This window comes from Carlito syrichta, unplaced genomic scaffold (assembly GCF_000164805.1).
Source record: "Carlito syrichta isolate Samal-C Ts95f unplaced genomic scaffold, Tarsius_syrichta-2.0.1 Scaffold248942, whole genome shotgun sequence".
In the NCBI taxonomy this organism is placed as follows: domain Eukaryota; kingdom Metazoa; phylum Chordata; class Mammalia; order Primates; family Tarsiidae; genus Carlito; species Carlito syrichta.
In genome coordinates this window covers 15,841-43,055 of record NW_007193038.1, presented here as the reverse complement: position 1 = coordinate 43,055, position 27,215 = coordinate 15,841, and the positions used below count along the sequence as shown (strand labels likewise).

The 27,215-nt window shown below is 35.3% G+C and overlaps 1 protein-coding gene across 1 annotated transcript; it reads left to right on the top strand.

Annotated features, from left to right (window-relative positions):
* Window positions 1-17,584: 17,584 nt before the first annotated feature.
* On the top strand, window positions 17,585-24,172 carry LOC110595076 (fatty-acid amide hydrolase 2-like; the record flags this gene model as incomplete). The annotated part of the gene is made up of 2 exons (XM_021709520.1): window positions 17,585-17,925; window positions 24,090-24,172. Coding segments are annotated over exons 1-2 (275 nt in total), but the record flags the coding sequence as incomplete, so codon positions are not given.
* Window positions 24,173-27,215: the final 3,043 nt, after the last annotated feature.

Here is a 27,215-nt window from a genome sequence, read left to right as displayed (position 1 = left end):
CATTTTGAGACCCTTCATTCTGGGGACTTTTCATTGTTTGTATTCCAAAGTCAATTTTCTCAGTGTCTGCTCTCCCAGGCGTCTGGGAGAGACCCATACTCTTCTTTTGGTTTTTCTTCATTTCTGTAGATTTTTCTCCCTTTACCCCTTTCCCTCCCCCTCTTCAATTCTGTTTTTGAGGGAAGGTGGGGTTGCTTTTATTTCTCTTCTGCAATGACCTGTTCTTCCTTATGAGGGTCTTCTGGTTTTGTTCACTTTTCCCTCTCTTTTACAGTCTGTCTATTCAGCAGTTTGCAGTCTTGGTCCGTTCAGAGAATCTCACAAGTTCACCTATGCCGTCGCCATCTTGCCCCGTCTCCTGCATTTGGTTTTTATCTATCACATTCTCAGTCTCACACATTTCATTCTCTGATGATCACTTTCTGTCTTCTTGGCTTTACTCCCTCTAGAATTCTGCCTTTAATAATTCTTCAGTGGATGATCTTCATTCCCCATTCCACAAAGTCAGCTAGACAGCACAGCTGCAGGCCTTGCTCCTTCACTAGGATTCACATCTGTTTTTTTTTTTTTTGTATTATCTTTTTGTCTTCTATGTCCTGGATTTGGGCTTTTATTTGGTGATATGGATTCTTCTGCTAAAATTAGGGTTTTTGTGGTCTCACTTTTCCAGCTTCTTTAGGTGGCTTGTTAGGCTGTTAATTTGTGTTCCTTCCATTTTCTTCATGTGTGTTTGTAGGGATATAAATTCCCCTCTTACTATAGCTTTTTAGACATCCCAGAGTTTTTGGTAAGATTTTTCTTCATTTTCATTTGTTTCTAGGTATCTTTTGATCTCTGTTTTGATTTCATCATTGACCCAGGAGTTGTTTAACATCATGCTGTTTAGTGTCCATGTCTTTGTGGGTTTTGGGGGGACATTGTTGGTTTCAATGTTTATTTTTATTCCACTGTGGTCTGAGAAGGTGCATGGTAGAATTTCGGCCCTTTTAAATTGCTTATACTTGATTTATGACCAATTATGTGGTTGATCTTAGAATACGTTCCATGCTGTGATGAGTAGAATGTATATTCTGTGGTCTTTGGATGGAGTGTTCTTTAGGTATCAATTAAGTCCATTTGGTCCAGAGCCACATTGAGATTCCGGATCTCCTTGCTGATTTTTTGTCCTGATGATCTGTCTAGGGTTGTGAGTGTAGTATTAAAGTCCCCATTATGTGGTGTTAGAGTCAATATCTTTCTTTAGTTTTCCTAGAAGTTGTTTTATGAAAGTTAGCACACCTATGCTGGGTGCTTATATGCTTAGGATAGTTATTTCCTGTTGATAGATTGAGCCTTTTATCATTATGTAGTGGCCTTGTGTGTCTTTTTTGATTTTTAATATCTTGAAGGGTATTTTGTGTGAAATTAAGATTGCTACTCCTCCTTTTTTTTTGTATTTCATTCACCTGAAAGTTTGTTTCCCATCCTCTTACTTTGTGTCTGTGGGTGTCCTTTCTAGTCAGGCAAGTCTCTTGAAGGCAATAGATTGTTGCCTGTTGATATTTTATCCATTTTGCCATTCTATGTCTTTTCAGTGGTGCATTTAGTCCATTCACATTTAGGCTAATAATTGAAATGCAAATGTTGATTCCTGTTATAAGGTTCTAACAGAGTTTTTTTTTCCTGTTTGTTGTCTTTCTTTTGGCTTTGGAGTTGGTTCATGTGTGTTTTTAATCTTTTGCCTGTACTGTTGTGAAGAATGTTGTTGTTCTTTTTTCCTTTTCTTCTGTGTTCAGTACTTTCTTAACTGTTTCTTGTAGAGATGGTCTGGTGTTAGCGTAGGTTCTTAGGGATTGGATATCTGGAAAAGATTTCAATTCTCCCTCATTAATGAAGCTTAGTTTGGCTGGGGAGGTTATTCTTGGTTGAAATTCTTTCTCTTTTAGAACTGTGAAGATAAGGCTCCAGGCTCTCCTAGCCTGAAGGGTTTCTCTGGATAAATCTGCTGCTATTCTAATTTGTCTTCCCTGGTAGGTAGTCTGGCCTTTTTCTCTTGCTGCTTTTAGAATTTTTTTCTTTTATAGTTTCTTTGTTTAGGCAAATTATTATGTGTCTGGTCTTCTCATTTGTTGTCTTGCAGGGGTTCTCTGAATTTCTTGTGCTTGAATTTTTGCATCATTGATGAGATGAGGGAAGTTTTCTTGAATGATTTCATGAAATGTTTGTTCCAGTGTGACCTCTGACTCTCTCTCTGCCTCAGTAAGGTCAATTACTCTTAGATTGGGTCTCTTGATGTTATCATTCATCTCCTGAAGGTTTTCTTCTGACTTTTTAAGCCTCTTTTCTATATTTTTGACAGTTTGGGTTAGTTCTGTATTTTGGTCTTCAAGTTCTGAGATTCTTTTTCTGCTTGGCTAATTCTACTTTCCATGCTAATTAGTTTGTTATTTATTTCCATCACAGTATTCTTTACTACTGTTATTTCTGTCATCAGTTCCTTCCTATTTTCCTCCTGTCTCTCCTCAATTTTTAAAATTCTCTCTATTAATGCTTTGATGTCTGGGGTTGTTGCTTGTCACCAGTCATTCTGGGGGCTCTTCATTGTTTCTGTTTCGAGTCTGTTTGCTCAGTGTCTGACCTCCCAGGGGTCTGTGTGAGCCCTGTGTTCTTCTTTTAGTTTTTCTTCATTTGTGCAGATTTTCCCTCCCTACTTTTCCTTTCCCTCCACTTCCCTGTCTTCTTTAGTTCTGCTTTTCAGGGGTGGAGGGGTTTCTTTTACTTCTGTTTGTTCAATCTCCTATTCTTCCTAATATATTTCCTCTTGCTTTGTTCAGTTCTGGAGTTGGACTGTGGGTTGAGGGCAGTCCTTTTTGTCGTTTTGGGATTTAATTAAGGGGGGAACTGTGATTCAAAATCTCTCTGCAGATCCTGGTGTTCGCCAACAGCCATATGAATAGTCTGAAACACCTCCCACTGCCTTGGAGTCTGTTCATGCAATGGGGTTGTAGGTTTACTCCCTGAAAGCAAAATGAGGTTAACTGAGGGGAGAAAGTGGAGCAGACAGTGGGGAGAGGGGAGGTGGAGGGGGGTGAGAGGGAGAACAGTTGAGTGTACCAACTTGTAAGTGAAAAGAAACACAAAGGCTGAAACAAATATAAAGAAAAACAATAACCACGACTGAAAACTAACCAACAACCATATAAAAATCTAAGACATACAATGATGCTAATGTACACACTGAGCAGCGTCCTTATTGGTGTGCTATTTCTTTATACCAATATGGGATTTATAGAGAAATAAGAAAAAAGGAAAAGGGGGGGGAAGAAAAAAGAAAAAAAAAGAAAAAAATGGGGAGATAGATTAAAGTCAGTAGACTAACAGAACCAGTCAAGCACACTCTGAGACTTTTCCTTTAAGTCCAATGTCCTTTCACCTCTGATTTCTAGCTGTCTTTGTAGGCTGGTAGAATTGTTCATCATTAGGGTCAGTTGCCCCCAGCCTGCTGTGAAGAATAGTTCAGATATGGGCCCCCTTTCCAGTCTATCACTGAGATCTGGCTTTTTCCATTTTTCAGGCGGGATGAGCCTCTGCCATTCCAGTTTTGATGTTATTACCTTGGTTCCCCAGCAGGTGGTGCTATCCCACGCTACAGTCCAGAGGGGAGGGAGCCTGCTACAGATCCGCAATCTGTCATGGCAACTTCACCAGGGTAGTTCCACAGGCCTTTCTCCAGGCTAGGGGCATGGCATGGCAGGGGGGATCTCAGAAGATCCTGCTTGCAGGGCTTCATGGTCTGATGTCATGGGTTTCTTCAGGTATGAGCTGGGAATGACCGCAGCCACGGTATCCACAACTGCAGGAGCAGCCCAGTCCTGCGCGGCGACTGCAGGAGCAGCCCGGTTCATCACAATATCTGAGTAGCAACCATGGGTGACAGTGGCGGCTGAGCTCCCTGTGAAGAACAGGCTGTGGAAGATGGGGGCTGCAGCCCCTGGGAGAGAGCTAGGGTCTTTATGGGTGTTCTCTTTTGCTGAGGGTTTCACAGACTCTGCCGGCCTGTCACCATCTTGCTGGAAGTCCCCAAAACAGAAATTTAAACATTCTTGGAAACACATGAAAACAAAGAAACATCTCAAAACTTCTTGGATGCCATGAAAACAATTCTAAGACGGGAATTTATATCTCTATGAACACATATCAAGACAATGGAAAGATCACAAGTTAACATCCCAACAAATTATCTAAGGAAACAGGAAAGATGAGACCACCAAAAACCTTAATTTCAGGAGAAGAATCCAGATCACCAAAATAAAGGCCCAAATAAGGAACATAGAAGACAAAAATATCATAGAAAAATTCAACATAACAGCTGGTTCTTTGAAAGGATAATTAAGATGATGGGCCTGTAGATAGGATGACCAAAAAAAATCAGAAATACAAAATATCAAATGACAACTGACTTGAAAGAAATACAAAGACTATCGTAGATTACTGTGTACACCTGTATGGAAAAAACTCGATAACTTGAATGAAATGGAGGACTTTCTGACATCACACAACCTCTCAAGGCTGAAACAAGAAGACATTGTGACACTAAGTAGATCAATAACAATGCAGGAAATTTACTTTGTCATAAGAAATTGCTTACTGAAAAAAAAAAAAAGCCCTGGAACAGGCAGCTTCCCAGCGGAATTCTACAAAACATACAAGGAGCATTCCAATCCTATTGTAAGTATTGCAAGCAATTGAAAAGACAGAACTCTCTCCAAATCATTTTACAAAGCTGACATCACACTGATACCCAAATTGGGTAAAGACCCAACCAAAAAAAATACCTACAAGCCAATATCCCTGATCAACATAGATGCAAATATTCTCAATAAGATTCTAGGAAATTGGATCCAACAACACATCTCAAAAATCATCCACCATGACCAAGACTGCTTCATCCCTGTGATGCAGGACTCGTTCAACATCTGCAAGACCATAAATATAATTATATACATCAACAGATGTAAAAACAAGAACCACATGATTACATCATTAGGCACAGAAAAAACTTTTGATAAAATTTAGAATCCTTTCTTGATCAAAACCCTTGAACGCCTAGGCATAGAGGGAACATACCTCAAAATAGTAAGTGCCATCTACGATAAACCCACAGCTAGCATACTGCTAATTGGAAAGAATCCAGAAGCATTTCCTCCTGAAAACTGGAACAAGGCAAGGCTCCCCACTCTCATCCCTTCTGTTCACCATAGTGTTGGAAGTCCTAGCTAGAACAATTAGACAAGAGAAGGAAATCAGGGGTATCCAAATAGGATAGATGAGGTTAAGTTATCCCTCTTTGCTGACAATATGATTCTATACCTCAAAAATCCAAGATAATTTGTCAAAAACCTCCTTGCACTGTTAGAAAACTGTGACAAAGTCTCAGGGTACAAAATAAATGTGCAAAAGACAGTCGCATTCTTGAAAACCAACAACAAACTGGCAGAGAAACAAATAAAAAGCACAATCCCATTCATAAGAGCCACAAAAAATGAAATACCTTGGCATCTTCCTAACCAGGGAAGTGAAAGGCCTATACAATGGAAACTACAAAGCACTCCTCCAAGAAATCCAAGAAGACACAAACAAATGGAAAAATATTCCATTCTTATGGAAGGAGGAATCAACATTGTTAAGATGTCCATCCTACCAAAGGCAATCTACAGTTTCAATGCAATGCCCATTACATTACCAACATTAATATTCTCAGTCCTGGAAATGGCAATACAGAAATTCATATGGAAATGTAAATCACTACGAATTGCCAAAACTATCCTTAGTGAAAGAAACAAAGCAGGAGGTTTCGCACTTCCATACTTTAACCTTTACTATAAGGCTACAATAATCAAAACAGTCTTGTATTGGTATAAGAACAGGCATATAGACCAATGGAATAGGATAGAGATTCAGGAAGTAAAACCTTAATTTTTCAACCAACTCATCTTTGACAAAGCCTCCACCAACAATCACTGAGGAGAGGAGAACCTATTCAGTAAGAGATGCTGGGATAACTGGCTGAAGACATTCAGAAGATTGAAACAGGTCCCCTACCTATCACCATATATAAAAATCAACTCTAAATGGATCAAAGACCTAAATGTAAAACCTCAAACTATAGGAATATTAGAAAATGCAGGAGACACACTATCGGAATTGGAATAGGCAACTAATTCCTGATCAAAACCCCAGATGTCCTTTCCATAAGAGATAAGATAGACAAGTGGGACCTCATTAAACTGAAAAGCTTCTTCAGAACACTAGAAACCATGAAGAGAGCAGGGAGACAACCCAGAGCATGGAAAAAAGTATTTGTGAACTGTATATCTGATAAAGGCTTAACTTCCAGGATCTACAGAGAACTCAAATGTGCTGTAAGGCAACAAAAAAACAAACAGTCCCATTAAAAAGTGAGCTAAAGACATGAATAGACACTTCTCAAAAGAAGATATATGAGCAGTCAACAGACACGTAAAAAGATGCTCAGCCTCACTAATCATCAAAGAAAAGCAAATCAAACCTAAAGTTAAAATTAAAGTTGCCTAAAACAATGTTCTTTCAAAGCCCAGGTGTTTGAAGATTTTTGTCAAAGAGGTATATTGCATTTTATCAAATGCGTTTTCTGTATCTATGAGATAATCATGTGGTACTTGGTTTTACACCTCTTTATGTGGTTAATTAAATTTACTGGCTTGCTTACGTTGGGCCACACTTGCATCCATTCAATCTATGTGGAAAGCATTTTGCAGATTTCGCAAGTAACTAAAACTAACGATAGCATTTGACTCAGCAATTCGCCTTCTGGAAATATACCCAGAGAAACATAAATCACTCTACCAACAAGACATCTGCACATGTATGTTTATTACAGGACTAAACCATGAACTCAACCAAGATACCCAATGAAAGTGGACTGGATAAAGAAAAGACGCTATGGACTACCAAGCAGCCATAAAGAAGAATAAAATCATGTCCTTTGCAGCATCATGGATGCAACTGTAGACCAGCATTCTAAGTCAACAATAACATAAACCAATAACTGAATACCACTTGTCCTTACTCATAGTGGTCACTACACACTGAGCACATGGACACAAGTTCAGAAAAAACAAATTCTGAGCATTGCTAAAGGAGGGGAGATAAGGGGTATTCAACCACCCATTTGGTACCATGTTAACTACTGGGGAGGATAGGGCTCACTTGAAGCCCAAACCTTGCTTTCATACAATATAGTTTTTTTTTTTTAACAAACCTTCACATATACCCTAGGATTCTAAAATTTAGAAATATATAAAAATGATGCATCTGAACCTGTAAGTTTAAATTTTATCATTGATAACAAATGCTGCCTTTTTTTCCCTCTTGAACGACAGGCTTTATTTAACATTATGAAAATGTCTGCTAGATACTCAAACCTGAGGAAAATAGTTTATCTGCTAGTTGGTCTTTCAGAAAATAAAAATAGTATTCAACTTAAAGGCAACTAGTTTGGCAATTTAATTACACAAGTGCTTTTTCTCAAGATAACTTTTATTTCCCATTTTGTAGCACAAAATATTAAAATGATGTGTACTTAAAAAACCAAAGGAAGACAAACAAGCAGCCAATAAATGTATTCTAAAAAGTTCAGTATCACTAGTCATCAGCGATATGCAAATAAAAACCACAGCAGGATATTATTAACACCAATCAGAATGGTTTTTATTAAAGTCAAAACACAATAGATATTGGCAACAATGCAAATAAAAGGGAATGCTCTTAAACTGTGAGTGCGAATACAACCTAATTCAACACCTGAGGAAAGCAGTTTGGATATTTCTCAAAGAACTGAAACTATATTTACCACTCAACCCTGCAATCTCACTGTTGGGTGTATACCAAAATAATACAAATCACTCTACCAAAAAGAAACTTGCATGTACATATTTATCATAGCAGCAACTACAGTAGCAAAAACATAAAACCCACCTAAGTGCCCCAAGATGGAGGATTGGAAAAGGGATACATGGTACATATACATCATGGAATACTACACAGTCATAAGAAGAAAAAAAGTCCTTTGCAGCAACATAGATACAGCTAGAGACTATTAACCTGAGTGAATTATCACAGAAACTATACTGAATTCATAATGAGAGGTAGCTAAACACTGTATGCACATGGGCACAAGTATCAGAACAACAGATACTGGTACATTGCTAAAGTGGGGAGAAAAAAATGAGAGGTAAGAAATGAAAATTATCCACTGGCTACCATGTCCACCATCTGAATGAGTGCTCAATAGAAGCCCAAGCATCATCATCACATAATATTTTTATGTAACAAGCCTGTATATGTGCCACTTGAACCAATAAAAGAAATTAAAAAGCAATGTTTTCCTCCAGTATAACTTGATTCTGTATGTCAGCATTGTTCCATGTATCCAGAAATATTTTCATGTTGTCAATAAGAGTCATATATTTCCCTGCTATATTTCCCACCTTGGAAACACTCGCTGTGTATTATTAACTCAAGTATCCTTTCATCAGATTTGACTTTCAGTTTATCAAAATGGGTCACCCATACGGGGAAACAATTAGACTGCAGAAAGTCTTTCTTTATCTCTTAGTAAATGGCCTGAGTTTGAATTTTACATTTTATTAAGTTAATTTCTATGTTGTTGTCATTAGGTTTTTGACCATTTAGTAAAACTGATATTTTTAAATAATTTAGGTTTTTATAGTCATGCAACTTTTGGTATGGCTTTTAAAGTCTTTGACTACCCCTTTTATTAAATAAATAACATTATTTTATAATGATCAATGGTTCTGTTTTGATAGATGTTCTGAACCTTATTACATTATCAATAAATGTTCTATTAACTAATCAATGTGCTGGTAAGTTACAGGGCTTTGGCACCTGGGTCTGAAAGAGGCAACAACTCCTGCTAAGTTGTACCAACCAGGGCCTCATCTACAGACCCAAGAGAAGGTGACAATCAAAATGAACTACCTTTATGAGACACGGGGCCAGAAATTACTCAATCTCTCCAGGACCAGGGATTATCTCAGAAGAGGTAGCTATGTGAGATTGTAAGGGTTAATTTGACAGATAAGATCAATTCAGTTTTTCAACAAATTAAACATTAATATAAAAAACACACTGATGCCAAGCAAACATCTGGATCCTTGTGTCAAAATAACAAGGTTTTCTGGTGCATCAGTCTGCTCTCTAATAAAATATTTAAAAAGTTATAAAAAGTTTATAGAAACTTACTATATGATTAAATTAATTAAGATTAAATGGAGCATTGACAATACACTATACAAAGGTAAAATTTCATTTTCTCTTCTGAGTAAATCTTTATATAATATTAATTAGAGATAATAAAACAGTTTTGTTCATCTTTTTGAGGAGATAACTGAAAAAGAGAGAAAAAAGAGAGACAGATTCGGTTTTCCTCTTGCTGTCTTTCCCAGGTCTTATTGTTTACAAAACTGAGTATACTGCCAAATAATAAAGACTTTTGCTTTTGAAATCTTTAAAGTATTATTTTTGTCTAAAACAATGAATGTTTTACAGTAACCTGTGATCGTGTGTTATGATATCAGGTTTTAAAAACCTTTGATATTGGGCAAACTTTCTAATGTCAAAATATCAGTTTCTAAATTCAGTCTTTCTGACTTTTAAAAATTTATTTAGATATTATGTTTCCTGTAGTTCAAGAGAGACATATTCAGCTGAATTTATATGTTAGAATCATACAGGAAGCGTTGTCAAATATAAAAGGATATATAACTTTGTTATACCTATATGTGTTATTAGTTCAATATTGTATGAGATCCCTATAATTATGTCAAAGTGTATGTTGTCAGTAGAAAATTATGATTATGTTAAAAATTATGATTATGTTAAAATGTGCCTGACACAGAAAAAAATGTTCTTATATATTGTAAATTGTATCTTTGATGAAACTCTAGACTTTTTTTATCCATACTATTGTTTTACTTTACTTGTTTTCAAAAAGCAGCTTATAATCAGCTATAAAACTCTGACAGGTGCTCTTCAATGCAGGTTTTTAATAACTTTAGAAATTGTGCCATTGGACTAGGAAAAAGCTTCCAGGGATCTTATTGGAGAACTTCTGTGCTCATGGAGATTGCTGACCCAATACAGAACAAAACAGGAGTTAATTGCATAGACAGAAATAATAGAAGACTGAATTAATATTTTATGACTTTTTGTTTGAAGCATTTCTGATTATTTTTGTTTTGTGTTTCAGAATTAAGATTTTTTTCTTTTATGTCATTTATAGCTTCCGACAGTTGAATACATTTTTGTGAAGAAAATTTGAGGTACATTTTTTCTTTATCAGATTTCTCCAGAATCTGGAAACTATTTGTGAATTTTGATTTATGGTCATAGTTATATAAATAAGTTCAATAAGAATTTTGTGCGTGCCTGTAGTTCCACTTATTTGGATGACTTGGTGAAAGACTTGCCTGAGCCCAGCAGGTTGAGAATGTGGTGGCAGTGAGCATGATTGAAGATGCTGGTTATTTTTTCCAAGGCTTTGACTGGAATGACATTTTCAGATATAAGCAGACTGCTTTAAGGAATTGAGATTGAGATCTATAAAGATACAATAAAAAGTCCTTAGGAAAGTTTGTCTTCATACTTTGTCAGCTTCATTACAAGACTCCTGACCTGTGGTAGGTAAATAAGTTTATGAGAGCTGGACAAGAGGACTGAAGCACCACCCACCCCCACTGCCTTCCTCCTCTCTCCCCAGGTGGGACACAGGGGAGATTGTGAATGAGGCTGCAGCTCCACAGGGGAGAGCAGAAGGGCTTACCTATGAGTAGTTGAGAGGAGCTATTGTAGAATATGCCACAAGAGGGCAGGCTGTTTTTTGGTTTGGGGTTTTATTTGGTTTTTGTGTTATTTTTGAGTTGAATTCTCACTCTATTACTCAGCCTGGAGTGCAGTGGCATGCTAACGGCCACCCCAGTGTCAATCTGCTGGGCTCCAGCAATCCTTCTGCCTCAGCTTTCCAAGTATCCAGAATTACAGGCATGTGCTACCATGCCTGGCTAATTTTTGATTTATTATAGAGACGAGATCTGGCCAAGTTGCCTGGGCTGGTTTCAAACCTGCAGACTCAGGCAATTCACTCTTGTTGACCTCCCAAAATGCTGGGATTACAGGCTGAGCCACAAAACCTGGCCTGTTTATTTGATCTATTATTTTTTTTCCTTTGTGCACATATGTCTATATGAGGGTTTGATATGGATTCCCTACCCCCACAATTTTTTTCATTGTTTTCTTTCCTTCTTTCTTCTTTCATTTTTTTTTTGTTTTCTGTTTATGGGTGTATGCAAATGATCAAGTGTTTATCCTTCAGTTTTTTGTTTGATTGTTTTGGTTTTTTGTTCTCTTTTTTTAGTTTAATGTGTGTGTGAATGTATGGGTGAGGGTTCAATTCAAATTCCTTTTTCTTCTCTTTTCCTTTTTTTGTTTTGTGTTGTGTGTGTGTGTTCAGTTTTACTGTTTTTTATTTTTTTGTTTGTTTTACTTTTTTTCCAGTTTGTTTTGGTGTGTGTGTGTGTGTGTGTGTGTGTGTGTGTGTGTGTGTGTCTGCTTTGGTTTCTGTTTTTTTTTTTCTAATATTATTTTTTATTGTCCATCTTATTTCATTCTACTTTTCACTATTCTCCTCATTGCTCTTACTGTATCTTGGACTCAGGGGGCACACACTCATACACATTTCATCATCATATAGAGTGGTGGAGGGGAGTAGGTCTCAGGGAACCCATACACAATAATTGTGATTTGCAAGCAGTTTTAGAATCCCATTTTACTCTCCACCTTATTTTACATCCTCCACCTTATTTTACTCTCAAAACTATAAGAGACAGCAAGGTTTCCCACTCATAGCCCTGTCTCAAAATAGAACAAATTCAGAGCCCTGATCAGGGAAGAATAGAGGGCCGAGCAAACAGTGAAAGCCTCTACCACTGCCATTGTATCATGTTATTTATTTCCTGGATGAAATTTTTAGTGGAACTAAAGAAAAAAGAAAGGAGTCCATTACAAATGAGGAAAAATCAACAGAAGAACATAGGTAATTTTCAGAGTAACAAAGAGAAAATGCCTGAAAAAATCAAACATAGGAGCCCAAACAATGGAAGTCACCAACGACTGATCCCAGAATACAACAGGGATTAGGGAATGGATGGAAAAGTAAATAAGACTCAAGGAAGACATGATGCAACACTGAAAAAACATGGAACAGAGATTTTGGCCACAAAAAATTTCATCCAGGAAATAAATAACAGGATACAATGATGTAATGCAGACTCAATTAAGCAGAAGAAAGAAACAAGAATAAATTGAGATCCCAAATAAGCGAACCCTGAACATGTACCATAATACTATAAGAAAGGGATTGACTGGAGCAGGACTGGGGAGGGAGCAAATAACATAAAAAAGTGTACCTGATCTCAAACCAAGCAAAGTGGGGACCAAAGGGAGGCCCAAACTTTACCTGTACAATGACCATTTGCATACCTAATCCTGAATTGTATCCCATATCTTTAAAATAAAAAAACCCTCAACAGTAAACAAAAATCCAATTAGAATAAGGACAAAAAAAATGAAGAATCTTTTAATAAAAAAGACAATATAGATGCCATATAAGCTTTTGAAACGTCAATAGTCATTAGGGAAATGCAAATTTAAGCTATGATTGGGTATCATTTCACACCTATCAGAATGGCTATAATGAAAAAGATACATAGTCATGATAACAAATGATAGTGAGCATGCTGAGAAACTGGGTCACTCATACATTGCTGGTGGTATAAAATGACACAGCTACTCTAAAAATCTGACTGGAAGTTTCATGAAAATTACAAATACATCTGCTATATGACCCAGCAATTGCACTCTTGGCCATTTATAGAAGAAAAATTAAAAGATGTTCATAAAATAAGTAGTACATGAATGTTTACAGCAGCTTTATTCATAATATCCAAAAGCTGTCTGCAAACAATAATGAAATAGTTAAATAAACCATGTACATCAACAATAAAAAATATTTATACATACAATAACCTAGATGGATCTACAGTGAATTATGCAGAGTGAAAGAAGCAAATCTCTACTGGTCAGAATACTGTATAATTGGTTTAATATGACATTCTTGAAATGAAAAAATTATAGAAATGGAGAAAAGATTTGTGGCTGTCATGGTTACAAAGGGGACTGAGCAAGGGTGTGGCTATAAAAAGACAACATAAGACATCCTTAATGGTGAGGAAAATGTTCTGTATTAACTCCAGTATTTTTATTATGACATTGTAGTATAATTTGGAAGATGTTACCATTAAGGAAAACTAGATAAAAGACACCTGGAATCTCTCTGTATTATTTCTTATAACTGCATTTAAATCTACAATTGTCTCTAAATGAGAAGTTTATTAAAACTAACATGAAAAATAACAATTTTATGATGAGGAATGTGTGTTCAAAGTTTATCATTTCCTATTAGTTTACCCATATTGTTACATTTATTAAACTACGTAACTTTTTGCCTACTTTAACCACAGGTATGTGGTTACTAAGACGTATATTTGTTTTTATATTAGTTAATATTTGGGAAAATGTGGCAAGAATAATTTTGTGTTTCACAGTTGTGAATATGTGCAGTGCATTCACAGGTAAAGGATCATATCTTTATTGTGAGCATATGTTTACTGATATCGGTATATATTTTCATTTGCATTATGGTTGTGTTTATCTATGTGGGTGGTAGTGGGTTGAGTGTTTTGTGCATCTATGTAAGAGGGCATAGACTCTATCAGGAGTTCTCAGACAAAATGATGATGGTTCCATTTGTATATTTATTTATTCATTCATTCACTAATGAAATCAACTCTATTTGAATATGTACACTGTTCTAGGCACTGGTGGTATAGAGAAGACTAAGACAGGGTTCTTTCCTTAAGGAATTTCCATTCTTTCGGGGAAGGGAATAATTAATTATAGTGAAGTGTGCTAAGTACCATAATAGGGTAAAATATTGTGTGCTGTAGAAATGCAAAGGAAACATATTTAATCAGACTCTCATTCCAGTAGTCACAAAAGCATTTCTAAAAGGTATGATGTCTGAGTTGAGTCTTGAGGTTTAAATAATTGCGTATATTTCAGAGAAACAGCAAGAGGTAGACTAAAAGTAGATAACAGTGATAAGATTGTTATACAGCATACATAGTTTAGGACAGTGTTGTCAAGGTGTGGAGGACATACAAGCACCTCTGGGAGTGTATAGGTGTTACATTGGAGTAAGGCAAACACTATAACTCAAAAAAATTTTATTCCTCAAATTGTTTCTTTATGTTCTACAATGTACAGTTTATATTAGTCTAATAGCATATTATCTTAATATTTGTATTAGCACAGTGCAATATTGGAAATAAATAAATAGCAATTGCTATTTGGAGGTCATTGTTTCTGAAAACTGAAAGTAATTTTTTATAGTTGGGGCAAGGATGTGTATGTGTGAAGAAATTACAGGAAATAAATCCAAGAGAATCAGCAATCACCATGTCCTTAATTACCCTGACTCCATGCTGGAATCTAACCGCACGGTGAAAAGCTCTTTGTTAAAAAAAAAAAGAGAGACAGAAAGAGAGACTATATAGGTAATCTACTGATAATTGAGAAAAGACACTAAAGATAATATCAGTGAATGTAATTACAAATGGAAAGTTTGATAAACTTGTTTACATAATCATTTAAAATGTCCTTATGTTTAAACATAACTTTTAATTATAATAAAAAGGGAAACAACTTGAATGGGGACAATATTATCAGCATAATAAGGCATATACAAACAACGTTAATACCCTTCCTATATTAAGAACACTTAAAACTAGTTTTAAAAAAAGATAAAACTCAAAAATATGTACAACTATTATATATCCATAAAAAAAAAAATCTTCAAAAGCTAAAAAAGATGAAAAACTCAATAGAAAAATGGGTGGTGGGCATGAATAGACAATTCACAATAAAAGAGACACAGATGACCTATAATCATATAAAAAAGATGCTCACTATTACTCTAAATCAAATAAACAACAATTAGAATCAATTATTTGCCTCTGTAATTGGTAAAGAGTATGATACTTAGTTTCACGACGGTATGAAAGACAAGCTAAATATATGCAGTATAAATTATTTTACCCAAAAAATTGAAGTATAGTGAATGGCTTTGAAAGAGGACAGATTGAAGACAGCATAATATCAGTTAGGAAACTAGTGCATAATTCAGGTAAGCAGCAATGAGAATGGAGAGTAGAGAATAGGTTGCAGACACATTGAGGACATAAGATCTATAATATTAACTGAGGGTTAGGAAGGAGTCAAGGATAACTCCTGAGTCTTCATTCTTGATTATTAAATAGATGGTAGATTGCATAAATCCTCCCTGAGTTTAGCAGGGAGATTGCACAACTACACTCAACACAATATTTCTAGTTTTGCTTTTAAAGACAAAAGGCAATTTCTCCTTTCTCTTTTCCTTATGATCAGATTGTGTACTTATGATCAAACTGTGCCCATTTCTTTTTTCAGTACAAATAAATATAAACCACTATGATGTACTAGAGATATGCTGTCAGAAGCTTTATGTGCATGTATGACTTAATCTTCATAACACTATGTAGCAGCTACTTTACAGATGAAGAAACACACTCATAGACATTAAGTGATTTGTACAAAGTCAAAAACATTATGACTGCCGGATCTAGGATTTTCTGTTCAGTGTCCAATCAGTAGGCATTCTTTGCACCTCTGACTCACATACTGGTCATTTACAATTTAGATAAAGTTAAAAAATGTTAGACTTTGACAAAAACACTTTCTGGCAAAGAAAGTTAACTCAGCTACAAATTTTGCTCAAAACTATAATGGAGCCTAGATTATGACAACCTATTTTGTAATCAACTGTGTTTACTGGACCTGTCAGATGTGCCTATCATGATTAACCTGCATTCTACCAGGTGCTCTGAATTAGGCTAGAAGTGCTGTGATAACATCTTCAGCATTCACCTGAGTTTTCAGGTGAAAAGACAATACCTGGGATGACACTTCCATTTCACCTACCCAAGGCCTTAAATATCCAGCTCAAGTTCCTATCTTCAACACTATTCTTTCATAAACTCTTACCTTCAGCCTGCAAACCTGTACTGACTGCATGCCAAGCTCTATACTGGGCTCTGGCAATACAAAGGGGAATTAGAATGACCTTGTTCTTTAAAGAGTTAATACCTAGATGGGGTATAGACACAAAAATCTTACATGTAATAAAGAGTTATAAGTGCTTATGATATTTTTAATCTATGGATTGGAGGGTTGTAAAAGAGTGGCACCAAACCCAGTTGAAAGTTCAGAGGAGACTTCCTGAAGTAGGTGATTCTTGTTCTGAGCCAGATGAAGAGGTTGGAAAAGTAAATGCAAATATATGGAGGGGAGGGAGAGCTTTCAGATCGCTCAGTTTGTCAGGAGTATAGCATGTGAGGAATGGAAAGGGCTAGAGATGGGGTACAGAGTTTTTCAGATATCAGTCATGAGACCTTTAAATTCCAAAGTAAATGAGACCTGAACCTGAGAAAAATGGGGAATTATTGTAGATAACTCTAGAAATTGACAGAGGAATAATGTAATATGTGCATATTAGAAAGAACACTATAAATAAAGTCAGAAAAATCAGCTAGATTATTTGTAGAAGTTTATGCAAATATCAGTGAGATATGAACTAGGCTGAGTTGAAAGGGAAAATCATTGTCTGAACCTGGTGAGTATTCATGAGAATGACAGCAAAAAAAGAATCTAAAGTAATTCCATATTTTTGGCATGGCTGACTTTGTGGATGAAAATGCCATTTGTGAACCTGGAAGAGCTGCAGGCTTGGAGAGAAAATGATTTTTGAACATACTGAGTTTGAAGAATATGTGAGACATCCACATGGAGTTGTAAAAAAGACATTGGATTTTAAGTGTCTGGAGTTTAGGAGAGAACGATGGACTGGAGATTTGAAATTCATCGATACTAGCTTCTAGTGATTTTCTAAGGATTAAACAATATGCATATGGGTAATATGCGTATGCTTGTTATTTAGTTGTTTGGTGAGCATAATAAATACGTACCTACAAAGGTATACTTACACTTTTTTTCACAGATACAACTGAAATAAATTCTAACAACTATCACTTATACTATTTGCTATGAATTGTGCTAAGCATTTTGATTGATTATCCAGTGTTTACCATATATCTTTGATGTAAGAGTAATTACTCCCATTCTTTCATATGAGCAAATTGACTATGAGACATAGTGTAAATTGGTCAAGGCTACACATGGCAAAACTGGGAAACTCCAAAGCCAGTGTTCTTTCTTATGCTTCATTTTCTGGGTTGGGTTACATTAGCATTAACAACAGGTTGCATTGCACACAGGCAGCTGCTAGGAAGGCTTCAGCTCCGCCCTATTTCTGACTAGGAGCCCGGCAGGTGATGACAAACAATCTCCTGTAGAATTGTGGGTAGATTCTGGACTTGTAAAGTAAAGGCTTCCTAAGCACCTCCTTACTTAGTCTTTTTTCCTTGTTTGCCCAGGGTGCACGTAACCCTCCAGCACTAGGACCGTGGGGGAATCCAGGCCGCTATGGCATCTTGGTTCACTGCCCGCATCCAGTTATTGCTTCTGCGTGCGTTAGGCTTTCTTATGGGCCTAGTAATCAAAGCGGCTGTAGCCTTAGGCGGCCCTAAGTTTGACTCAAGAACCACTCGACCGGTGACAGAACCTTTGCTCCTGCTTTCCGGGGTGCAGCTGGCCAAGCTGATCCGACAAAGAAAGGTAAGAGTGCAATTCAGAAGAGAGTGGAGGGACAGGTCTTTTACTGGGGAATCCAGGAAACTTAGTGGTGAAGTTGTGGTAATATGATTGAGTTTAGTGGAAATCAATTTCCTTTTCACACTCTACTAGAGCCACTTTCATTGGGAATGAAGGGAGACATCCAGGAGTTGTAGTATGCTTATGTATACTCAACGCGTTTACTGTGGGCATTGGTTGGGAAGGCACCCTCATAATCCTTCCTGTTCATTTGTACTATCTGCGCATAATACTTGTGCAGGGACAAATTGGGTGTGATTTTGAAACTGAGTCTCCGCCATGGAAGTTCTTGCCGCTGCTCTCTCTGCTCTCTGGGGTAGCTCTCTCGCTGCTCTCTCTGCCCTCTGGGGTAGTTCTCTCGCTGCTCTCTCGGCTCAGTCACAGGCCAACTTCTTATCATGCAAGGTTTTGTTTTGCTTCAAGGAAAACAGTGCCTGATCTAGGACAGTAGTGGCTGTGACCTACCATATATTTAGTGCATTAGTAATGTGAAATATGGTGCATGAGTACTTAAACATACTCTGTTTTACTGACGCAGTTATGTAGGTAATATTCCTATTTTATGAGGAAACAGGTAAAATAATTTGCACAAATACACAAAAATTGTTGAAAATTCTTAATTTAAAAATTTAAGCAATTCAATCATTCATTCTAAAGTTGTGCTGACAGGACTATTTATCTCTTTGTCTTAAGAATGTTTGGTTTCCTGGAGATCTTGGAATATAGTCTAGTATTCTTTATTTATAACTCTGTTGTATTCATCTGTCTGTTGTTTCATTTGTTTTTCTTCATTATTTTATTCCCAGAATCTAGAATACTACTTGGCAAAGAGTAGACATGCAGTAAATACTACTTGAGAAACTAAGTTTGCATTCTTGAATGCATGAATGAATATGAATAATGCTTCTACTGCACTCTTAGTTACCTTTCAATGACATATCCTGTCCCCTTCCTGTATTCTTCCCTCCTCCCTTGCATGCTTTTTTAACAGGGAGACAGGGGAATGTATTGGAAAGATAATAGATTTCAAATTTTGCTCTGTCTCTTCATAGTTGTGTGACCTTGTGCCATGGTAATTGCAGATAATACCTGTCAAGGACCTGGCACACAGTAGATTGTGTAACATAGTGATTAGAAGAATGAACTCGGGAGCCACACTACTGGGCTCAGAAATCTTAGTTCTCCCACAACCAAGCTCTCATCTTAAAAACATTGCTTGACTTTTTGTGCCTGTGATATCCTGTAAGAGAAAATGACTTGATGATAGAATTTGCCTAATAGAATTGTGAAAATTAAATGAATTCATATATGTAAAATTTAGGAAACATTGCTTGGCATAATAGTCTTATCTATGTCTTTGTTATTATTACTATTATCAGGTTTTGAATAATGATAGCCATTTTTTATATATTCAAGCTTGCTTATGAGAAGAGATTATCTAGATATAGTTTAGCTACATAAAAATGTTCTGAAAGGGAGAAGTAGTGAGGATACAAAGTCTTGTTTGTCCTAGTTTTCCCTTAGTCCCTGTCTTCCTTGTATATGGGAAATAACTAACTTTTATTAAGCATCTACTTTATGCTACATGATAAGGAAAATGTTTTACTTAGATTTTTGTAAATTGAATCCTCATAACACCATCTTGAAATAGGTAGAATTATCATCATCTTACAGAAAAGTACTTGTCCAATGCCACAAAGCTAGAAAATGACAGAGCCAGTTCAATCTGACTTCAGCTTTTTTGGGGAGGGCGGGGGTGCAGGGCACTTCAAGAAGAAGTAATGCTTCTTAACAACCTGTTCTCCGACTGAACAGTCAATTCCCCTTGGGTATCTATTGTCCTTATGCTTGTCTTTGGATCCCTATATGATTACTCTTTTATTATTCAGAATCCAGACTACCATTATTTAATCTGAACTTTCGCAGTTTCAGTTGGTCTCCAAGATTGGGCCTTGCAAAAGGACATCAACTTATCATGGTTACCACCATATATAGCCTGGTCATTTTCTTTGCACATTTGGAAATTTGTTTGTGTTGATGATTCCAAACCAAGTCAATGAGATTTTGAAGGCATAGATACACTCACAAATCACCTAATGACATCTGTATGAGGGTATCCTCATTTATAGTTATTTGTAAAAATAAATTCTTGCAAAGGCGAGTCAGGGTCCTCATTAAATATGGTATAGTATGTCTATACATTTAATAGTATGCAGCAAATAAAATAATGAGGTGGCTCTTTATGTTCAAGATATGGAATGAGATCCAAGGAGTATTTTGAATGAAAACAAAAGTGAAGAATAATTTGTATAGTATGATATATTTGTATTAAAAATGTTTTTTCTCTATTATCTTTCTATCTGTCTATCTATCTATCTCTGGAAGGATGCACAAAATCTGATAACAATAGTTGATGTTGGGGAGGAGAGAGGGACTTCTTCACTGTACAATTTTTTTTACATTGTGATTATTGAAACATGTTCTCATGTTACCTATTTATAATAAATATGATTAATACCAAATTAAGAAAGTTAGACTTTTTTCACTTTTTAGATAAGTAATAAAAATATTACTAGTCCATTATAGGAACATGGCACAGTAATTAATAACTATGAAGCTAAAGGTACTGATATGTAAATAGTTCTGAATTTTAATAATTCGTAAAACAATAAGGTACAGAACAATGAATATAATATGATTCATTTTGTGTGATGGAAGGAGATAAAGAACTGAAAACAAAGGGAGGAAGCAAAGGAGAGACAAAAGCTTTCACTTTTCATTTGTACTTTTCTGTAGGTGAAAGTACACCTACAGAATTATTCTGTTGTTGAATTGAACCATGTACATATTTCTTGTTTCTCTTATGACAGCAACATTCATCTGAAAAAAAAACAGCAAACAAAATATCCAGGCTCAGTCATGTGACCTTGGTTAAGTCACTTAACCTCAGTGAGCCTCAATAACTTCATGTGTAAAATAGGAATAATATTATATGTGTTGCTAGGAGAATATAATGACTTAATAGATGTAAATTTCTTGACATACAATTATTTAACAAATGTAACAAATGGCAATTATCGTTGTGTTACCTTCCAGCTTTTTTTAACTTTTTTATTTTTTGGTTTTGTCACATTGGACATGCTATAGTTTCAATTAGAGCAGCAATTGGAGTAGTTTAAGATCTGTAGAGTGATAAACATTGGTGGAGTGACCAGGTTCTAAACCTCAGCTTGCCAACAAAGGCCCTTAAAGCTAGAGTTGTATGTATACTAGACTATTGATTTATGGTGGTTGAAATCACTACTTGTGCATGTTTAACAAATGGTTACTGAAAGCTCACTAGGTACACAATTCTAAGGAACAAGTGGGAGCTAGTCTAAAAGTAAAGGTGCATATAATGTTTTTTTGTAATTCTTTAAAATCCCCCTTGAGTCTATTGTTATATCTTTCTTTCATTCCTTACATTAACTCAGTTTTACACACACATTTTCTCCTCTTTTTCAATCATTCTTGCTATAGTTTGTTTCATAGGTATTTAAAAGTTGGTTTTACTCATCTTTTCATACTGGTTTTGTTGATATTGTTTCTATTTTTTTCTGTGTCATTAAATTTCCTTTTGAATTCCTTATACTTTTAATATTTATTTTTCTATTATTTTAATTTGAATACCTTATATATTGTCTTGCTGTTTTATTTTTATAAATAGTAGCCTATTAGGACAACTTTAGCCATAGTCAATACATTTTTATAAGGAATGTTCCTCTTTTGTGAATTTCTGGATATTTTACAGTTTTGTTTATCTTTTACTCACATTGGTTACATGAAAGAATGTTTTTGAAATAACTGTCTTCTAAAAATCACCAGTTTTGGGGTTTCTAGCATTTCTGAATTATAGTAATTTAGTAAATTGACCAAGACTGCATCTAAATTCTTTAAGGATTTAAGAATCTCTTTGTGTGGTATGATTATTTTTTGTTAATGATTCATGAATCAAGAGAATATTCTTAATGGAGTAAAAGCTCTCTTTCTCAATATGCTTGACATGTTGGCTGTATTTTAAAATTCTTACACATATCCTTACTTTTGACACATTGATCTTTCCATTTCTGAGATAACTATATTGTCTGTATATCTGGTCAACTTTTCTCTTTTTATTCCTAGTAGTTTATGCTTTATCTATTTGCCTCCTTTTTAAATGCAGTATATTGCTGTTACCATATCCTCATGCGTTGTAACATTTTGTTTTAGCTTTGAAATTTACTTTAGCTGATATTAAAGTCACCACTCTGCTTTCTTGTTGTTCATATTCACCTAGTATATCTTTGCCTAAGCTTTTGTTTTCAATCTTTCATTGTCTCTTTGTTTTAGGTGATTTTCTTTTAAAAGCTGTATAGTTGAACTTTGTTTCTTTTTTTAACCACATATGGCATTGCCCTCTGACAAGGGATTCAAACTTATTATGATATAATTGTTTTAATCTTTTTCACTTAATATGTTTATAATTTCTCATACTTGCTTTTTCTTTCTCTTTCTTTGCTTTTTCTGTCTTGATCAAATTTATTTTTTTACATTTTGTATTATTTTATTTATATGACCTTTTTAGAAAGTATAGAACTACAGAAATCATTAATTAGCTGAGTTTAGGTTTACAGATGGGAATGGATTCAAACAGAGAAAGGGAATTTTAGAAGTGTTTTAAAACTGGATAGTGGTGATGGTTGTGTTTTAAAACTGGATAGTGGTGATGGTTGCAAGCCTGTATACATTTACTAAAAAATATTAAACTATATATTCAAAATGATTCAATTTTATGGTTTGTTATTTATACTTCAATAGAAGTTATTTCTTTTTTATATTTTATTGTAAAGATGTGGGGTACAATTCAGGATTAGGCATACAAGTGGACATTGTACAGGTAAAGTTTGGGCCTCACTTTGGTCCCCACTTTGCCTTGTTTGAGATCAGGTATCCTTATTAATGTTGTGTCCCCACCTCCACCCTGGCAGAATCCTGCTACTGCCAATCCTTTTCCTATAGTATTATGGTAAATGTTCAGGTTCTGCCAACTGTCAAAGACCTGACATCCAGGATCTACAAGGAACTCAAACATGCCAAAAGGAAAAAAGAAACAAACAAATAGTCTCATTAAAAAGTGGGCAAAAGTCATGAATAGACACTTCTCAAAAGAAGATATATGGACAGCCAACAGACACATGAAAAATTGCTCAGCTTAATTTGTTTTTATTTACTTTTTCTCCTTTTTGTTTGATGGCTCTATTTTGCTTTGTCATTTTCTAATGCTATTGTCTCATTTTTAAGAATTATCATTCAAATTATAATTGTATATAATAATTAAATAATAATCTTATAGCACTCAGGTTATTTTTCTTGTCTTATCTCTCCTCACATACTTAAGATCCATGATGTAGGGTTGCCAAATTTAGCAAATGAAAATACAGTATTCCTGGTGAAGTTTGAGTATTAGGTGAACAGCATACAGGTTTTAGTATGACATTCTCATGCAATAATTGGGGCATACTTATACTAATTCTCTATTCATCTGAAATTCTAATTTAATTTGATGTCTTGTATTTTATCTTTTGTACTTTCGTGTCTCCACTCCCCAACTCTGGGATTTTGCAGAGTTGATGTACAATGCTAAGTTTCAGAGTATTACTAACAAAATATTTGTTAGCTGAGTACATATGCATAATATCTCTGAACTCTAGTTTCTGTTTACTTAGAGGATAATTCATGCTTGTTTCCCTACTCATTGTTTAGGACTTTCTTAAAATGATATTTTCCTGACTTCCTGGCTTCAAAGTACACATCTTTTTACCCCCTCAGCCTAATCTATTGCCTCACAGGGGACCACATTGGATAATTCACCGAAGGTGTCTCAAATAAAAACTGATTAATGCACCTAGGATGCTCTAAATCAGGGGTCCTCAAACTTTTAAAACAGGGGGCCAGTTCACTGTCCCTCAGACCGTTGGAGGGGTGGACTATAGTTTAAAAAAAAAAAGGAATTTTTTCATAGTTTTTTTTTTTATTTAGAGTCTAAATAAATACTTGTTGAATGGATGAATTGTTTAGTGAATAAATGCCTTAAAAATTGTATTTTACAGGTGAAATGTATAGATGTTGTTCAGGCTTATATCAACAGAATCAAGGATGTTAACCCAATGATCAATGGAATTGTCAAGTACAGGTGAGCAGTTTCACTTTCTTGAGTCATAGCTGATAATTTTTTGTTCTATTTCTGTGGCCATGCCATCTTAGCATATTTTCTGAACTCTTTATCCTCTGTCTCCTTCCTTTGTTCTCACTGAGACCTGCCCTGACTTTTAATTGCAGCACTTTCTGCTTTTTATTTTTTAGTTTTTATGTTTATGTGTCTGTTACTTGCCTTCTATTGACTGTAAGATCTCTGATGGCAAGGACAAAATTGTATGGGTTTTGCATATCCAACATCCAGAACAAGGCCGAAAATTTGGTAGATTTTCTTAAATGCTTATTGAATTAATTAATATTTGGTACTGACTTTAGTAGAAGATCCCCCTCACACACACACAGACACACACACACACACAACACTTTCCAATGTGGATTTGCTATAGAAGATGGTGTTTTACACAGGTATCCTGTATGTAACCTTTGTGTCTCAGTTGTTAAGTAAATTCTTCTCAGCAGCTATGAGATATTAGAGGGCCAAAAACTTGGATTAGTTTTTTTGTAGCATTCTATTCAATAACTAGCACAGTTTTTATTCTTAGCACATCATGATATAGGGTAGCATTTTGCAGATCTCTGTCACTCGTATACTACCTTCAGAATTTTTGTCTTGTTTGCACATCAACTCTATTGTTATTAATTAATATATTTATAAAAATTGGATTACTTATTTTAATGTAAATCAATAATGTTTAAATGAAACTTTATATCACTGCAACTATTGAAAACTATTATAATTTTACATGGACAGTTAATGTTAATGTAATTAAATAAAAATAACCAAGTCTATGAAATTATAAGCATTTGTGACATATTTATGAAATATAAGTACTAAATCAAATGGATTTGTATTGTACAAGTTATTTTATACATGTTTTCAAAATTCAGCCATCTCAACAGCTTTTCAAAAAAATACTATAATTTCTGTGTTATAGATGGGAATAGTATGACTCAGAGACGTTAAATTACTTGCCCAGGCTCACATAGCTAGTATGTGGCAAAGCCATATTCAGATATAGAGACATCTGTTGCCAAAGCTTACAAAAACAGAAGTACAGGTAGTCTTTATGTTTTTTGTCTCTTTCCTTTTCTATGAACCAGCTTTTATCTGAAATGCAATTTGAGGGTACTTTCTTGGACAGAGTATGTCTTTAAACATTTGAGAGGAAGGAAAATTTTGTTATTTATAGTTTTCGGTTGTCTTTTAAAAAGAAGTGCTGAATTCTTTTGGAGGTCTTTTGTTTCAGAGCTCTCTTTTGTGTGTGGATAAATATAAAGATCTAAGAAAAAATTAAATTGTTTTTGTTGAAAATAATGGATTTGGGCTACAACTAGAAGACTGGAGAAGCTGCTTGTAGATAAAGGAAGAAAGCAGGGCAGGGCAGTGACTGTCAGCGGACTGAGGATTTGGAGAAAGGGGAAACACACCTGCTTCTAGGACAGAGATCTTAGGTAAAATATGAAGATGTTCAGAAATAATTTTATGAATTTTATTCATGCTATATGTGAAATTAGTGTTTTTCTCTCCTCTTTTAGAGTGTCCTTAAATAGCCTTATTGTTGTAACAATGTTTCTATTGTACTTTAAATTTAAAATATTGCCAATAAAATGAAAAATATGTATAAAACAGCTATTTCAGAACTTTACATCAATCACTCAATGTTAGCTCTTTTGTTGTTATGATTATTATTACAAAAAGGGCTCAATAAATGGAGGCTGTGTTTATGGTTATATACAGTTCTATTATATTGTTATCCCCATTTGCTTGAAACAATCTGACTCTTAGGGAAGTTCAGTGATTAAAATCTCATAGCTAAGAAATAGTAAAAGAATATATGGGCTCTAATTATGCTAGTTCCTAGTGTTCCCTTTCTTCTTTTAATGGACTGACGAGAAAACATTCACTACCTTTTTTAAACCTTATTGCCAAACTTGTTCTTCTAACTCTAATTAACCAACAAGTTTTTCTGGCTCTTCTTCCTTATTCCCATCATGCCAGCCTTTTCTGTTTCATCAGATCCTATAGTTCTAATCATCTAGAGTTACTGGATTCCCCTTATTATATTATGCTTCCTGTTATCTACATAACTTTGCATTTGCTGCTCTTTCTGCTTGGAACACCCTCCCTTTCCTAACTTCTTTATTTGGCTGACTTAACTTTTTAGGACTCAGGTCAGGCCTCAACTGTACTTTATCTAATTGTTTCAGCCTGTAAACCTCTGAGTTTCTGGACCATATTGTGCACATGTCACACTATTTTAACAAAGAAAACACACTATTTTAACAAAAAATTTAATATAGGGAATTAGTGAACTAAATGTTCATGAACTGCATAAACAAAAAATTAACATGGAAGTAACACGGAGATCATGGCTGAAGGAAACACAAAAATCAGATTGGAATGATCAGACGCTAGATGCTAAAAGGAGGTGCCTGCAGACCTAGAACCTAGACATCTGTGAAGAGGGTGCTGCCCTGCTGCTTCTGATACCCCAGAAGCTTAAAAAAAGCATCTCACACACAGAACTGAGGTTTAGACTTTTATGGAACAGTTGCCAGCTGACTGGTGCTCATATATCTGAAGTGGTGTGATGAGACTGGCTCTAGAGTGTGAAAGAAATAGAAAACTGGGACCAACTACTGTTGCTTGGATGTTGGAACAGTGTTATTGGGAACAGCAAGCAACCTGGAAGAAGCAACTTCCTTCACCTTTTTTCTTTTCTTATAGTCTTTCTATACCTCCCCATAATTGAAGGATCTAAGAGGATACCAATTAGCAAAAGAAAATTTAGGTTTCTGAGTCCTATCATAAAGTGGTTTATAGAAAACTTGGTTCAGTGCTGAGAGACAATAGTATAGTGACTAGTTCAACACTACATTGTCATTGTGGTCTTGATTGTCTCACTCAACAGACAATGAGCTCCTCAGTGGCAGGGAACATATCTTACTTATGTTAGGGTCTTTAGTATCTACCACATGATCTGACATGTAGTATTGTTTTAGTACATAATAAATTAATG